General features: G+C 36.6%; 1 protein-coding gene across 13 annotated transcripts in view; it reads right to left on the minus strand.

Moving 5' to 3' along the window:
* Window positions 1–18,269, minus strand: part of COP1 (COP1 E3 ubiquitin ligase) — a 200,745-nt gene that overhangs the window by 160,175 nt on the left and 22,301 nt on the right. For 9 of the 13 annotated variants that reach the window (XR_014816273.1, XM_084977700.1, XM_021063675.2 and 6 more), the window contains exons 2-3: window positions 9,401–9,460; window positions 829–926 (exon numbers count right to left, since the gene is read on the minus strand). Coding sequence is in view for 12 of the 13 variants with exons in the window: in XM_084977700.1 (XP_084833826.1) it covers window positions 829–926; window positions 9,401–9,460 (158 nt within the window). In the remaining variant the exon portion in view is untranslated. The remainder of the gene's footprint in view (window positions 1–828; window positions 927–9,400; window positions 9,461–18,269) is intronic. The other 4 variants (XM_084977699.1, XM_084977697.1, XM_084977702.1 and 1 more) reach the window with 1 other exon arrangement.

Raw genomic sequence — 18,269 nt, forward strand, 5'->3', positions numbered from 1 at the left:
ATCAAAGTGCAAACGGAAGTACTGCCAGATCAGAATTTAATAGCCAAGCAGCCATCACATCCTGAGTACCTCACTGTTGAGAATAGAGAATTATCCTTTCTGATATACATACCCAACAGTGCCCTACTTTATACCTCCCCATACTTGAAAATTAATGTTTGGAAAACTAATCTTCATTCTCCAAAACTCAAACTAGAGATTTTCCACAGTACCTTAGGATTTTCAACATACAGGATTTTTAGATTTTTTTCATAGTCAATGTCTGACTAGATATTATGTTCAAGCACTTACCACTTACCTTAAGGGTGCCCTATTTGTGTCTCTCTTTTCCAGACACCATTCCTCTCTCAAAAGTTCACATCCATGTCTTCCTTGCCCAGGTTTACTTCTCAATTGCCTCCCAAGGTCACAGACTCTCTTCCTCCATCCAGGGGTCCTCATACCCAAGTTTTTCCCCTTCCTCCTCTCCATTAACCTTTTCCTCCATTGCTTCTCCCTTCTGCCCCAGAAGCAGAAACAAGAGGACTGCACAACATGATTGAGAGACAGATATGTGGACCTTTGGCATTCTGCTTCAGCTCACATTCTGTTCAGCCATCAATGTAAGAATCTAAGACTTGTATCAGTCCATTTTCGAATGTAAATGAAATATAATATGATATGGTATGTATATGGTATACAATCAATGTCACAACCCAGGGGAAAGTACTCTGGTGAGTAGGAGACACTTGAATATCTCTAAGCTGTATTTTCTATATAAATAAGTGCTAGCACATCCTCTTAGGAACTGAATATTCTTAAAAATTAAAAATCATTCCAAAGACTCACCCAAGAAATTAGGATACAGATGATCAATATTATCCACAACATAGTTACACTTGGGACATCTATTATTATCCTCCAAACTCTGATGAATACACTTGTAGCTATGATCAGAGGGAAAAAAAAAAAGTTTGATTAAATCAGTGATACATTATTAAACTGGTCACAACCTAACACCTATTAGTTTTTTACTCCTCATTTTCAACATAAGTAACCCAGCAGTTATCAAATTTATTTCAGCTGATACTTTTATATCATAAAGAAGATACATAGGGTATTTATTAGATAAAAGTAAAAAAAAGTTATTTAAAAATAAAGAAACAAGCCTACTGGATATAAAATTTTTAAAGATATACTAAGTTTTAAGTTTATACAATTTTTTAAAAGTTTATGTAATTTAAACATCATATAACAACACCAAGAAAAACAAATTGCTATGATTTAGTTAAGCGAACAGACTGTGTTCTTGGAGTGCTGATTATCCTTAACACAAAAAGAGCTCATTCAAAAAAGAGAAAATAAGAGAAAAACAGAAAAAACAACAAGAGAAAAATAAGTAAATAAGCCGGGGAAATCATCACCTGCACTAGGATTTAAAATTATATACTAGTTTTTACCAGTGAGAACACAAAAATAAGGAAAAATCTGTCAGAGTTAAGGAGTACACACAGATATGAAAAATCTCATGTGCTCCAGCAGGAAATGTAACTGCCACAACTTTTCTAGAATTCAAATTGTATGGAAAACCTTAAGGTTGTGTATCCCCTTTGACAAAGTGATTTTACTTCTAGGAATTTATCCTAAGGAAATAAGCAGATACCAGATACATAAAGATATTCAATAAATAGCCAAATAAATCAGAAGCAATAAAAACTAGGAAACTGACTAGATAAATTTTTAAACATCAATCCAATGTAATGAATTCAGCCAATACAGATCCAATGTAATGTATTCAGCCAATAAAAATCACATTGTAACATGTAACTATATACCACAAAAAATAATTAGTACCTACTAATAGTTACAGCCGGAGAAATACAATTATGAGAAAATTTTCCTTTCTTACATTATACATTTCCATAATGTTCAGCTTTTTAAAATTATGTATGACCTTACAATCAAAAAAAACTTTTGATACGACATTCAATTAAAACCCAAAGAATTATCCAATCAACATTATAAAAAAGTCACTACACCACTAAATTACTGAACAAAAATAATCCCTAACAAAGTGGATACATTCTATTTGTTTAAAAAAAAAAAACTGTATATGTACATTTAAAATTTTTGTATTTAATTCAACCATAGTTGATTTGCAATATTATGTTAGTTTCAAACAACTTCAGATTCTTTTACCAATGAAAGTTATTATAAGATATTGAATATACTTCCCTGTGCTATACAGTAAATCCTTGTTGTTTATTTTATACATAGTGGTGGATATCTATTAATCTCATACTCCTAATTTATCCCTCTCTCCCCCCTTTTCCCCTTAGTAACCATAAGTTTGTTTTCCTTTTCTTTTTTATGTTTTTTTTTTTAATTTGGGGACTGCACCCACAGCACATAGAAATTCCCAGGTTAGGGGTCTAATCGGAGTTGTAGATGCCAGTCTACACCACAGCCATAGCAACACTGGACCTAAGTCATGTGTGCAACCTACACCACAGCTCACAGCAACGCCGGATCCTTAACCCACTGAGCAAGGCCAGGCATCGAACCCGTGTCCTCATGGATGCTAGTTAGGTTTGTTACCACTGAGCCATGATGGGAACACCACCATAAGTTTCTAGGTCTGTTAGTCTGTTTCTGTTTTGTAAATAATTGATTTGAATTATTTTTTAGATATATATATATATATGAGATATCATATGTCTTTCTCTGCCTTACTTCCTTAATATGATAATCTCTAGGCCTATCCATGTTGCAAATGGCGATCTTTCATTTTTAATGGTTGAATAATATTCCATTGTGTATATACACACACCACATCTTCTCTATCCATTCATCTGCTGACGAATATTAGGTTGCTTGCTTCCATGTTTTGGCTTTTGTAAATAGTGCCACTATAAACTCTGAAGTGGATATATTTTTTCAAATTAGAGTTTTCTAAAAAGGAACCCTATTACACTGTTGGCAGGATTGCAAATTGGTGCACCACTATGGAAAACAGTATGGAGATTCCTCAGAAAACTAAACATAGAACTACCATTTGATCTAGCAATCTCACTCCTTGGCATCTATCAAGAGAAAATCATGACTTGAAAAGACACATGTACTGCAATGTTCACTACAGCACTATTTGCAATAGCCAAGACATGGAAACAACCTAAATGTCCATTGACAGAGGAGTGGATCAAGAAGATATGGTACATATACACAATGGAATATTACTCAGCCATTAAAAGGAACAAAATAATGGCATTTTTATCAACATGGATGAACCTAGAAATTATCATGCTAAGTGAAGTCAGCCATACAATGAGACACCAACATCAAATGCTATATCACTTACACGTGGAGTGTGAAAAAAAGGACACAATGAACTTCTTTGCAGAACAGATAATGACTCAAAGACTTTGAAAAACTTATGGTCTACAAAGGAGACAGGTTGGGGGGTGGGATGCGCTAGGGGTTTGGGATGGAAATGCTATAAAACTGGGTTGTGATGATCACTGTACAACTAGAAATGTAATAAATTGAGTAATAAAAACAAGCAAACAAACAAAAAAATAGTGTTTTCTTTGGATATAGGCCCAGGAATGGGACTGCAGTATAATGTGGTAACTCTATTTTTAGTTTCTTAAGGACTCTCCAGACTCTTCAGAGTGGCTGCACCAATTTACACTCCCACCAACAGGGCAGGAAGGTTCCCTTTTCTCCACACTCTCTAACATTTATTTTTGTAGACTTTTTGATGATGGCTATTCTAACCATTGTGAGGTGATACCTCATTGTATTTTTCATTTGCTTTTCTCTAATAATTAGCAATGTGGAGCATCTCTTTGTGTGCCTGCTGGCCATCTGTATGTCTTCTTTGGAGAAATGTCTATTTTAAATCTTCTGTCCATTTTTTCATGGGCTGTTTGTTTGTTCTTTATGAACTATCTATAATTTGGTAAATTAAGCCCTTGCTGGTAACATTCTTCACAAGTATTTTCTCTCATTCCATAGCCTGTCTTTTCATTTTGTTTATGGTTTCCTTTGCTGGGCAAAGTGTCTGATTACATACCATTTGTTTATTTTTGCTTTTATTTCTTTTGCCTTGGGAGATTGAACTAAGAAAATATTATTGCAATTTATGTCAGAGAAAGTTTTGCCTCTGTTCCAGGAATTCTATAGTATCATGTCTTATGTTTAAGTCTTTAAGCCATTTTGAGTTTATTTTTGTGTATGGTTTGAGGGTGTGTTCTAACTTCATTGCTTTACATGCAGCTGTCTACCTTTACCAACAGCACTTGCAGAAGAGACTGTCCTTTCTCCATTGTATATTCTTGCCTACTTTGTCAAAGATTAATTGACTGGAGATGTGTGGGTTTATTTCTGGACACTCTATTCTGTTCCACTGATCTATATGTCTGTTTTTGTACCCAGTACCATGTTGTTTTGATTACTGCATCTTTGTAGTATTATCTAAAGTCTGGGAGGGTTTTGCCTTCTGCTTTGTTGTTTTTCTCAGAAATGCTTTGGTAATTCTAGGTCTTCTGTGGTTCTATATAAATTTTATGATTATTTGTTCTAGTTCTATGAAAAATATCATGGATAATTTGATAGAGATCATATGTAGATTGCTTTAGACAGTATGGCCATTTTAACAATATTAATTCTTCCAATCCAAGAGAAGCAAATATCTTCCCATTTCTCTGTATCATGTTCAATTTCCTTTATCAATGTTTTATAGTTCTCAGTATATAGGTCTTTTACATCTTTTGTTAGGTTTATTCCAAGGTATTTATTTCAATTTTTTTGACATGATTTGTGCTGCCTTCTGGGTCATATAGAATACTATTAGAAAGTCTCACTATTTCTTGCCACAGTAACTCTAATTCATTCTCATCCATCTATCTACTTGACCATCACCACACCAGACGCAATGTTTTGGATTCCAAAAAAAAAGTAAGTGCCTATACTCGTAATCAAAATAGGGTGGGCACAAAGAAATAAGAAGGATATCGATCTTGGGTCCACCTGAGAAATTTTCAAGAGCTAAGTGCACTAAAACACTTAAAAAAAAATTAGTCAGTACTATAGTATGCTGACATAAATGAGTACCAGTGTCCCTTGTTAAGTGTATATCTAATCATGAAGAGAGAATATTTCTCTATTGATGTACGTAATTGCTCTGTTTCTTCTGTTAAGTTACACCTACCTACAAAATACAATAAATAGATTTTAGTGTCTGTGAACAGGGATGTATAGGTATAGAAAACTGAATCATCAGAAAATTCTCAAAAAAGAAGGTACTATAACAAGGACAGAAAGAAAAAATCACTACCAGTGGTCGTATATGATCACCAGGTACAAATATAATAACCAGGTACAAAGAAAGACTAATGGTAAGGTACAAGATGACGGATTAGTCACAAGTCCCAAAATGCAAACTGATACCCAGGTTTGATCACAAATATGCTAGGAGATGACAACACTGAGGGACCTTGTTAATTATAATCAACTTGTACTGAAGCAAAATAGTAAATAAATCAAGACTTGACAGACATGAGATCTGAGAAGCAAGGGGCAGAGGACAAACTAGAGGTAGCATAGGGGCAAAGAGAAAGAGCAAACCTTATCTCTACACCATACAGAAGCCAGACTTTTTAAATTCTATCACTGAGCTTCAGTTACACAATAGCTAATACCAGGTTTACTGTGAAGCAGTAATGAATAAAATAAAAGAAGTTCCTACTACACGGTCTCCAACTTTTTACTAGGAAAGACCTACCATTTATAACTAGGACAAGGGACAAACAGTTGATCTGGCCCAATTTGATTTAGTGTTAATAATCTGGATGGAGCCTTGAAATAGTATACTGCTTGGCTCCAGGTTACCAGCCAGGGCTCAAGTTAACAAAGAGTTGATGTAACAGCCTACTGTTAATGACTGAAGTTCCATAGGCCTCAAATGTTAGGTAGGGTAAATAATTAGCAGCTTTGCTTTAAAGAGAAGTACAAAATGTTTCACAGCTGACCAAGCCAGGCAATAGGATGGGACTGCCAGCCTCCAGGTATACCAGCTCCTTCCAATGTTATCATCTCTACGCTACCAAAACCTAATCTCTAGTAGATATTTAAACACACAGTCACATCAGGGTATAACAAAGTAATCTGAATTGTAACAAAGATCAATATTTTATTTCCATTTAAAGGGGGAAAAAAGTATTTAAGAAACTGATGAGGCTTTCCAACAAGGGCCTAAAGACTCACCATGAAGATTACAGGATTTATTGAAAAGGCCAGGCCTGTCTAGTTATAATGTCAATCAATTTATTATACTTCACAACATAGTGAAGCAAGACACTTCACCTTTTTTAAAATGCCACAGTGAATATATAAGTTAGAGGGAAATTAGGAAACCTCACCTTACAATCTGTTTCACACTTCAGCACCTTCATATCTGTGACAGAAGAGGAGGGAAGAGTAGGAAGACAATGTGGGATGGGGGCTAGACAGCAGCAACAGCCAAAAAGACAGGTTGAGTGACAACGATAAGGTAAGTTTTAGACCCAGGACTAAATTCCTGGTCTACCAACTTCAAGAACTTGCTCTCCTAGCTTTAAATCAGTAGTTCTCAATTGATGGCAACTTTGTCCCCTAAAGGATATCTAGCAATGGCTGGAGACATTTTTGGTTGTCACAATTGGGAGTAAAAGGGTTGCTACTGGGTTGCTACAGAAACCAGGGATAGTGCTGAACAGTCTACAACAGCAAGGACAATGGGCCCACAGCAAAGAATTATCTGGTCTAATACATTAATACTACCAAGGTTGGGAAAGCCTACTCTAAATCACCCAGTTTTCCAGAAAAGTCAAAATTCAAAGTCTCAAAGAAAAGTATACGATTTCCTATGGAATGCCAAGGTACCGTATCAATTAATGGACAAGAGAGAAGAGTACTGCTAAACAATCAGCCTAAAAAGATGACAAACATACATGTATCAGCCTAAAAGCAAGACCCACATGACCAGAATTTCAGTAGCTATGTGAAGCCGAAAGGGATTCACAAGTGATAATAATGTTAATGCCATGATATACCAGGAAATGAAAATTATTTAAGAAGTCAAGATAGCCTTATTTTTAAAAACCAAGAAAAACAGTTTGAAAGAATACACAATCACGTCTTACTGGTGATAATTTTTAAGACAGAATAGAAAGGCTAGGGAAGAAAGCACTTACATTCCATATTATATCTTTCTATACAATAAAAGTTTCTATAGACTAGAGTATATGTTGCTCTTATTATTTGAATAACTTACAAATAGTGCAAGCCAAGAAAGCTATTTTTATTCTAAATTTCTTTTTAGGTCCTTTTTTTTTTTTTTTTTTTTGCCATTTATTGGGACACTCTTCGCGGCATATGGAGTTCCCAGGCTAGGGGTCTAATCGGAGCTGTAGCCACTGGCCTACGCCAGAGCCACAGCAACGTGGGATCCGAGCCGCGTCTGCAACCTACACCACAGCTCACGGCAACACCGGATGTCAACCCACTGAGCAAGGCCAGGGATCAAACCCTCATGGTTCATAGTCGGATTTGTTAACCACTGTGCCACGACGGGAACTCCCTAAATTTCTTTTTAAACGACTTGAAGATTGGATATACCTATCAATGAAGCAACACACCCCAGATTAAACTAAAGGACTTATAGACTGGTGACAATACTCTTCTTGACTAATGGTTATCAACCCACCAAATATGATAGTCAACCTCAGTATAAAATTATGGGTGTAACTTCAACACAAATTAGAATATAAGAACTATTAGAATATAATAGAAATATTAAACCAACAGTATAAATAATTTTGGGAGATGACTGATTGTAAGTAAAATATAATACGCCCGATCAAATAGATAAACAAAAAAAACTAAAGGAATTAAACATACACAGATAACATGCCCATTAGGATAGCACTACGCAAAAAAAAAAAAAAAAAACACAGAAAATAACAAGTGTTGGAGAAGATGTAAAAAACTGGGACCCTTTAACACTGTTGGTGGTAATGTAAACTGGTATTAAAGGTATGAAAAACAGCATGGGGGGGTCTGTAGAAAATTAAACATAAAATTACCACATGATCCCGCAATTCTGCTTCCAGGTATATATCTGAAAGAACTGAAAGCAGGATTTCAAGGAGATATTTATTCACCAATTCAAAACAGCATTATTAACAATAGTTAATAGGAGAAAGCAACACAAGTGTCCACACACAGATGAATGCACAAATAAAATAGAATATATACAGTCAAACATCAGTATCTACAGGAGATTGGTTCCAGGACCCCCATGGATACCAACATGCAAGGATGCTCAAGTCTCTTACGCAGTACTACACATCTTCCTGTACACTTTAAAGAATCCCTAGATCATTTATAATACCTAATATGATGTCACTATGTAAACAGTTTCAGTGAACTGCGAATTCAAGTAGTGCTGTTGGGAACATTCTGGAATTTTTTTTTCAAAACTTTCTGTGGTTTTTTGAACCCACAGATACTGAGGCCCAAGTATACAAGCAATGAAACAGTATTTAGCCTTAGAAAGGAAGGAAATTTTGACACATGCTACAACATAGATGAAACTTGAGCGCACTATATTAAGTGAAATAAACCAGTCACAAAAAACAACTACGGTTTGATTCCACTTACATGAGGTCCAGAATAGACAAATTCACAAAAAAAGGAGAATGACTGACAAAAGTTAAGGAAAGAAAGAAATGGGGACTTGTCGTTTAATGGGTAGTTTCAGTTTTGCAAGATGAAAAAGTTCTGGAGATTGACTGCACAACAATGTGACCAATACTCAACATTATTTCACTTTAAAATGGTTAAAAAAAAAAATTAAAATGGTTAAGATAATAAATTTTAAGTGATGTGTATTTTATCACAACTAAAAATCTTTTAAGATATACAGATTAACATGGCATACAATCTAAAGACGGCAGTGAGCCAAGTGTTAAAGAACACAGAGCTTTTTAATCTTCTAACACCCTTTTCCAATGACCTCCTAGCCTGCTTTAATGGACCTCACCCCATCCCCCATAAAAAGTTAAAGGTGCTTCATGCTTCATCCTGACTACCCAGCACCCTCAATTTCCTAAAACAGTAGGAACAATTTAAATAATTAATAAACCCAAAAGTTTTAAAATTCACCTGTAAGGCCGATGGTAAATCTAAGTATTTCACAGAAATTATGCCACCAACCATGTTTGCCTTGAGCTGTTGAACCTGTACAGATATATCAGTCAAGGAAATATGACTCAAAATTACCAGAACTAGCTTTAAAAACACAACTTCTCACTGGCTACATTTACATACAAGTTAAAAACTGTGAAAATACAATTTCACTAAAATAAAATCATCTTACCAAAAGCTGTGGCCACATTTTGTCATGTATGCTTCCTCAATCATATCAAAGCAGATAGGGCTAAAAATAAAATAGGAAAATAATTAATACTTTTTAAGTAGAGTGATTATGAATCGAAAAAGCCAACGATACCAACAAAATCATATCTCAATACCTAGCTAAGCCTTCAAACTTTCTATTGAGGAGAGATGAAATTTTTCTACTGAGCTGAATGAACTTCTGAGAATTGCTGGTAAAACAACAATTTGTCTAAGATGGCCCTGAGGGCCATCAAGTTCTAAGATGAATTAAATGAATAATTTAGCTGGCCCCAATACTTTAACTTGCCCATAGTATCTAATAGTGTAATGCAATCATGAGACTGCTTAAGTTCTACCATCTTTTTCAACCATCCTTCTACTGAAAAGCACCTATCTAAATGTTCTCTTTTTATTTCCTATTTTAAAGAAAACTAATTCCCTGAGTGATAAATTTAGAATTCCAACTTCAGTAACTCTTCTAGATAGTGAGATAATAATGATAGCTAATACTTAACACGAACTATGCATATCCACTAAAACAATGACCTCTATTAGCTCTCTTAATCCTTTCAACAGCACAGGTACCTACTACTATACCCATTTTACAGATGAGGAAACAGAGACACAGAGATGTTCAAGTCACACAGCTTGGAAGTAACAATGCCAATTTTCAAACTCAGGTCCATGTTCACTATCACAATTCTAAACTACTTCCAGATACTGTGAGTTAAATATCAAGTCATTCCAACTATGACACATGTTCTGGCCAAGGAAAGGTGGTTATCAGTCTCCAAGAGGGCACAGTCTACCAGAAAAATGTAAAGTCTTGTAAATGGCAATTTCCACTTCTCCTTCCCCTTTCTTCCTAGCAAAAACTCTGAGGAAGTCTCCAGAGATACAACAGCCCATCTTGTGATCATGAGGACAAAAACCATAAGCTAAGAAGATAGGATACCAGTTCCTTGATGACATCCTTAAGTTACTGCCTCAGGGATGGGTTGCTTATCTCTGGACTTCACATTATGTGAGAAATGTAAATCCCCACTTGCTTACGTCAGAGTTTTCTGTTACTGGCATACAAATCCAATCCTTACTGATGATATATGACAAAGTGTAAATGAAAATTGATACACTCCTTCAAGAACAAGAAATCTCCTGGGAGTTCCCATCGTGGCGCAGTGGTTAACGAATCTGACTAGGAACCATGAGGTTGCGGGTTCGATCCCTGGCCTTGCTCAGTGGGTTAAGGATCCGGCGTTGCCGTGAGCTGTAGTATAGGTTGCAGACGCAGCTTGGATCCCGTGTTGCTGTGGCTCTGGTGTAGGCCGGTGGCTATAACTCCAATTTGACCCCTAGCTCGGGAACCTCCATATGCCGAGGGAGCAGCCCTAGAAAAAGACAAAAAAAAAAAAAAGAAAGAAAAAAAGAGAAATCTCCCCTAAGTGAAGGGATTCAGTAATTTGTCTTTTGCAATAATGTCCATCTTGCCCCTGCATGATGGAGTTAAGGAAGCTAAGGTAGGGTTCCTTCTGAGGGCATGTGGATGAGTTGTACAGACTGCTCTGTGACCCCAGTTTGTGACTGAAGAGTGGTGAAGAGCATATCCAGAATAAACAAATTTTATTTCACACAGATCAAGCTGGTTGCTAGCTGCTCAGGCAGATACTTTAAGGCCCACAACCCAGAGTAAAGGCAATATTTACTTCCCTCTCTTTATAAAGACTTTAGAGCAGTTTTTCAAGTCTGCAATAAAACTGAAAGGAAGGTACAGAGACTTCTCCTGCCCCCACACACGCACAGCCTCCCCTATTACCATCACTCACTAGAAATGTTACTTTTTTTTTTAACCAAGAATGAACCTGCAATGGCACATCACAACCCCATCCAAACTCCAAAGTTTACCTTATGGTTCATTATTCATGCTGTGCATTCTATGGGTTTAGGCAAAAATATAATGACATATAACCATCATCATAATATCATACAGATTATTTTCACTGCTCTAAAAATCCTCTGTGACACATGCACCCACATGTTCATTGCAGCACTATTCACAATAGCCAGGACATGGAAACAACCTAAATGTCCATCAACAGATGATTGGATTAGGAAGATGTGGTGTATATATACACAATGGAATACTACTCGGTCATAAAAAAGAGTGACATAATGCCATTTGCAGCAACATGGATGGAACTAGAGACTCTCATACTAAGTGAAATGAGTCAGAAAGACAAAGACAAATACCATATGATATCACTTATAACTGGAATCTAATATCCAGCACAAATGAACATCTCCACAGAAAAGAAAATCATGGACTTGGAGAATAGACTTGTGGCTGCCCGACGGGAGAGGGACAGAGTAGGAGGGATCAGGAGCTTGGGGTTATCAGACACAACTTAGAATAGATTTACAAGGAGATCCTGCTGAGTAGCACTGAGAACTATGTCTAGATACTCATACTGCAACAGAAAAAAGAGTGGGGGGAAAATGTATACATGTAAAAGTAACTTGATCCCCATGCTGTACAGCAGCAAAAAAAATAAAATTAAAAATCCTCTGTGCTTTGTCTATTCATTTTTCTCCCCTTACCCACATCCACTGATCTTTTTATTATCTCCATGGTTGTGTCTTTTCTAGAATGTCATATAGTTGGGATTATATAGAATGTAGCCTTTTCAGGTTGGCTTCTCCCACTTACTAAAAGGCATATAAGGTGCTTCCATGTTTTTTCATGGCTTGATAGCTAATTTCTTTTCATTGCTGAGTAGTATTTCAGTGTCTGGATATATGGCAGTTTATTTATCCATTCACCTACTGAAGAATGTGTTGGCTGTTTCCAAGATTTGGCAATTAAGGATGCAGCTGCTATAAGCATTCTTGTGCAGGTTTCTGTGTGGTAATAAGTTTTCAACTCCTTTAGGCAAGTATTAAAGAATACAACTGTTGAATCATAAACTAACAGTGGATTAGTTTTGTAAGAAACCAACCAAAATATGTCTTGAAGTGGCTGTACCATATTTTATTTCCATTAGCAAAGAACAAGTTTTCCTGTTGCACTGCATCCTCTTCAACATCTGGTGTTGTTGGTGCTCAAGATGTGGCCATTCTGGAGTTCCCGTGGTGGCGCAGTGGTTAACGAATCCGACTAGGAACCATGAGGTTGCAGGTTCGGTCCCTGCCCTTGCTCAGTGGGTTAACGATCCGGCATTGCCGTGAGCTGTGGTGTAGGTCGCAGACGCAGCTCGGATCCAGCGTTGCTGTGGCTCTGGCGTAGGATGGTGGCTACAGCTCCGATTTGACCCCTAGCCTGGGAACCTCCATATGCCGCAGGAGCGGCCCAAAGAAAAAGCAAAAAAAAAAAAAAAAAAGATTTCGCCATTCTGATACACGTTTAGTGATGTCTCGTTGTTTTGACTTGCACTTTCCCAATGATCTAAGATGATATGGAGCATTTCTCATATGCTTACTTACCGTCTCTGTGAGGTGTCTGCCAAAGTCTTTGGTCCATTTTAAAATCAGGTTGTTTTCTTATTGTTAAGTTTTAAGAGTTCTTTGGATATTCTACTTTTTCCTATTAATTCCTCACAAATCTTTTAGGTGGTTTATTATTAAATCTGCTTTTTTAATTTTTTTGAAGTATAGTTGATTACCAATGTTGTCTTAATTTCTGCTATACAGCAAAGTTATTCAGTTACACATATAGACATATCCACTCCCATAAAGGTTATCACAGAATGCTGAGTGGATTTCCCTGTGCTATACGGCAGGTGAGTTCTTTGTATATTCCAGATAAAAATCCTTTATGTCTTTTCCAAATATTTGTTCACAATTTTGTCTTTCCATTCTCTTGACATTCTCCCCTGAGCAGAATATTTTAATTTTAAAGAAGTTCTGTTTATTGATCCTTTCTTTCACAGATCATGTCTTTGGTGTTGTGTCTAAAAAGTCATCAACAAACTCAAGGTTAACTAGACTTCCCCTATGTTATCTTCTAGGAATCTAATAATTTCTCATCTTACATGTAATTCTGTGATACATTTAATTTTGGTGAATGGGGATATGGTCTAGATTCATTTTGTTTGCATGTGGATGAACAGTTTTTCCAGGACCTTTCTTCTATACTGTTTTGCTTCTGCTTCCTGTCAAAGATCAGTTGACTATCTTTACCTGGGTCTATATCTGGACCCTCTATTCATTAATACTGAACTGTCTATTCTTTTGCCAATACCACACTGCCTTAATTAACTCCATATATTACTTTGATTAAAAAAACACTGTTCCCTTGAATGAAAATCTGTAGTCCCAATACTGATTAATTTCTAAAACTCAACTGTTATGTGAGTAAGAGTAAACATCTAAATTTTTCTATCACAGGAGGTCTAGATATTAACACACCAACCTTTTAGAAAACTAATAAAGCATTTTTAAGATTCAGGGGAAGAGATCTTTCCGTTTCCAAAGTAAATACAGGTTTGAGTTACAATATTATCACATCTCTGATTTATGCTGAATTAAATGATGCTTAGAGGAAGGATGCAAAATATTTTAACAGTGATCTCTCATATCTAGACTACCAACAGTGCCAACAATGGCTATTTTTGGACTGGCCCTAGCAATCAAAATGAATTAATTGTGAATATTTATCAATAGTCTCTCAAAAAATTCTAAAAATTTTTAAAAATCATATATTTAACAAATTACATATTAGGTATTGAGTATATACCACACATTGTTCTAGATACCAAGGATAGAGAAGTGACTAAAACAAACAAAAATCTCTCAGGGTTTACAGGCAAAGTTTGGGTTACATAGGATAGTCAGAGAAGCTTCAGTGAGAAGTTGACAGCAGAATAACTCTTTTAAGATAGCAGGGATGGAGGATAATGTGAGAAAAAGAATGTGTGTGTGTGTATATATATGATTGGGTCATTTTAATGGTAAGCAAAATTTGACAGAACACTATAAATTAACTATAATAAAAAAAGAAAATTAAAAAAAGGAGGAAAATGATCTACACTAAAAATCTGGAAGAATTACAACTTAGTGGCAAGAGCAACTGTAAATGTCCTAAGGCGTCATGTTTAAAGACTAACGAGATGAGAGTTCCCACCATGGCGCAGTGGAAAGAACCTGCCTAGGAACCATGAGGTTGAAGGTTCGAACCCTGGCCTCATTCAGTGGATTAAGGATCTGGTGTTGCCATGAACTGTGGTGTACGTTGCAGATGCAGCTCGTATCTGGCGTTGCTGTGGCTGTGGTGTAGGCCAGCAGCTGCAGTTCCAATTTAACCCCTAGCCTGGGAACCTCCACATGCCACAAGTATAGCCCTAAAAAGCAAAAAAAATAAAACAAAAAAAAACCTCTTTTTTCTTTTTTTTTGGCCATGCCTGCTTCGAGCAGAAGTTCCTGGGACAGGGACTGAACTCAAGACATAGCAGTAACAACACTAAGTCTTTAACTACTAGGCCACCAGGGAACTCCAACAAAGAACTACTTTAGCTCAAGTTAAGGATTTGGGTTTTAATAGTTAATAAAACAAGAATTCATCGGAAGATGTGGAACAGATGAGTGATAACAATCTAACAGTGTGATCAACCAGATCATTCTACCATATATGTTGAAAGGAACTAAAGGAAAGCCACTGTAAAATTAGAAGCTAAAAGAACTGATAACAGGCTTATTCCACACAAAGCTCTATCACCCATTAGTTTATTTAAAAAAAAAAAAAAAAAAACCACCACCATAACAACAACAAACGCAAAAACAGGACATATGGAATGCCTGTTGTGGCTCAGCAGGTTAAGAACTTGACACGGCATAATCTCTGCGAGGATGCAGGTTCCATCCCTTGCCCTATACAGTGGGGTAAGAATCCAGCAGTGTCACAACCTGTGGCGTAGGTGGCAGATGCAGCTCAGATTCAGCATTGCTGTTCTGTGGCAAAGGGTAGCAGCTACAGCTTTGATTCGACTCCTAGCTCAGGAACTTCCATATGCTACAGGTGTGGCCGGAAGGGGGAAAAAAAAAAACAGGACATAATATGAGTTGTCCTATAATATGCTCCACTAATATTAAAAGTTGTATACAGCATCTAAAAATTACTATCAGATCAGTTTCAACAAGAAGCTTTTAAGGAATGGCTTCTGAGTAACATGTGAAAGAGAAGAAAGTCTCCATTCTTTGCACCACAGTAAAGGTGCAACAAAAAGGGGATTCAACTAAAATTAATCCTAGCTATGTCACCTACAACTTTTGACTTTGGACAAGTAGCTTAATCTCTCTGTTTCAGAGTTCCTGTGTGGTGCAGCGGAAACAAATCTGCCTAGCATCCATGAGGTTGCAGGTTCGATTCCTGGCCTCGATCAGTGGGTTAAGGATCTGGCGTTGCCATGAGCTGTGGTGTAAGTCGCAGACACGGCTTGGATCTGATGTTGCTGTGGCTGTGGTGTAGGCCAGCAGCTGTACCTCTGATTGGACCCCTAGCCTGGGACCCTCCATATGCCAGGGGTGAGGCCCTTAAAAAAGCATAAAAAAGAATAATCTCTGTTTCCTCATTTGTATAAGTGGGATGTTATTTACATCACAGAATCACTGTACTGATTAACAAAAATCCATTAGGTACCCAGTACAAATCGTAGTGTACAATATTCAACAAATGGCAGAATACACAAATAAAGAATATGAAAAACTCTGTATCAATGATAGAAATATGGGAAGAAAAGAATCCACATGCTCAAGCTGAAAATCTCAAAAAATTTCTATTAGGAACAGGTATAATAAATCTTGATGACATTGGGCTGGGCAATGGCTTCTTAGATAAGACACCAAAAGCATGAGAAACAGAAGAAAAAATAGATAAATTGGACTTCATCAAAAGCTAAAACTTTTGTACATCAAAGGACACTGTCAGAATATTTGCAAATCACATATCAAAGAGGGGACCTCTACTCAGAATATATAAAAGAACTCTTACAACTCAACAGCAAAAAAACAAATAAACAATCCAACTTTAAAAATTAGCAAAGAGCTTGTACAGATGGTCCCTGACTCATTTAAATTAAGATTTTTTGACTTTATGATACATGTTCAATAGAAATCATATTTGGGGAAAAGAAGGAATGGTCTTTTCAGGGCCACACCTGTGGCATATGGAAGTTCCTAGGCTAGGGGTTGAATATGAGCTGCAGCTGCAGTGGCCACAGGCACTGCAGTGCCAGATCCGAGCTGAATCTGTGACCTACACTACAGCTCACAGCAACGCCAGATCCTTAACCCACTGAGCAGGGCCAGGGATTGAACCCACGTTCTCATAGATACTAATCGAGTTCATTACCGCTGAGCCACAACAGGAACTTCTGGAAAAAATACTTTAAAAAAGAAACAGATACAATAGAACAAAAGAAGAAAAGGACTGACTGACCATGCCCCTTCCCCCCAAAAAGGGATGAAGTATTCAAGAAATATAGAACCTAATAAAACACAACCAACTCTTTCCAGTTATGAAGGGTAAGAACATACCCAGAGTAGGATCTGGGGAAAACTGTAAACAAATGATTTAGAACCCTTCTACTCTGCCTGTGAATAGCATTTAGGGACAATGAGCTAGAAGACCTAAGCATAAGTACACATACAGCAAGCATATAACTGGCAGCCAGACCAAACATTATACAGATACATGAAATTTTATACCACCACCCCAAAATTTATACAGGTCACCCTAAAAATGTTCATGGACTCCTCAAAACTTTTTATGCATAACTGACACAGTACATCATCAAAGAGAGGGAAAGAAATCACAAATGGATTAAATCCTCTGCTGGAACTATTCATGTCTCTTGCACCACTATAACAACAGCAATTCTTGTAAATCAACATACAAGACAGAAAATCCAACAGAAAAAAAAAAAAAAAATGGGAAAGAATGTCAATTCCTAATTCACAGAAAGGGGAAAAAACACTGCCTTTCAAATATATGGAAAGATGTTCCAACTCACTAGTTAAAATAATACTTTATCCCCACTAAATTATTAGAAAATTAGAACACCAATTATGCAGGGGAGGATATGGAGAAAGAAAGATCTTCATGAAAGATATTCTAGCAGGCAACTGACATTGAATATTCATATACTTATGACCTGGCAATCCCACTCTTGAGATTATTTGTAAACAGGTACAGCTATAAACATATACACATATAGGTATATGTAGTACATGCATATATATGTTAAGTATAAACAAGAGTCTGTGTGTGTGTGTGTGTGTATACATCTAAGAGAGAAACATATCTGTCAACAGGGAATACCCATGAGGATACTTAGAATAAACTGGATAGCTGATACAAGAGTAGGGAATTAGAGGCAGCCTTAATACTCATAATTACTATAATGATGAAGTAAGATGTGCCTGGAAATAAACTATAAAACATCATGCAACAGTCAAAAGGAATGAACCAAAGGTACATGAATCACCATGACTGAATATTTTGTCAAGTGAAAATAGAAATGAAAATGAGATCTGTGACACAATACAATTTATTTAAGATTAAAATGTGCAAAACACATTTCACAGTATATACTCAAAAACACTTATCAATCACAAGAGGAGTTCCTGCTGTGGTGCAGTGAGTGAATCCAACTGCAATGGTTCAGGTCACTGAAGAGGCATGAGTTTGATCCCCAGCCTGGCACAGTGGGTTAAAGGATCTGGCATTGGCGCAGTTGAGGCATAGGTCATAGGTCACAGCTGGGGCTCAGATTCAATCCCTGGCTCAGGAACTTCCATATGTTGCAGGTGTGGCCATTAAAAAGAAAAAAACAAAACAAAACAAAAAAATGCAATAGCAA

Source organism: Sus scrofa, chromosome 9 (genome assembly GCF_054392235.1).
Source record: "Sus scrofa isolate SSC_HxYL_T2T_F1_AM1 chromosome 9, Sscrofa_HxYL_maternal_Yorkshire_Landrace_v2.0, whole genome shotgun sequence".
In the NCBI taxonomy this organism is placed as follows: domain Eukaryota; kingdom Metazoa; phylum Chordata; class Mammalia; order Artiodactyla; family Suidae; genus Sus; species Sus scrofa.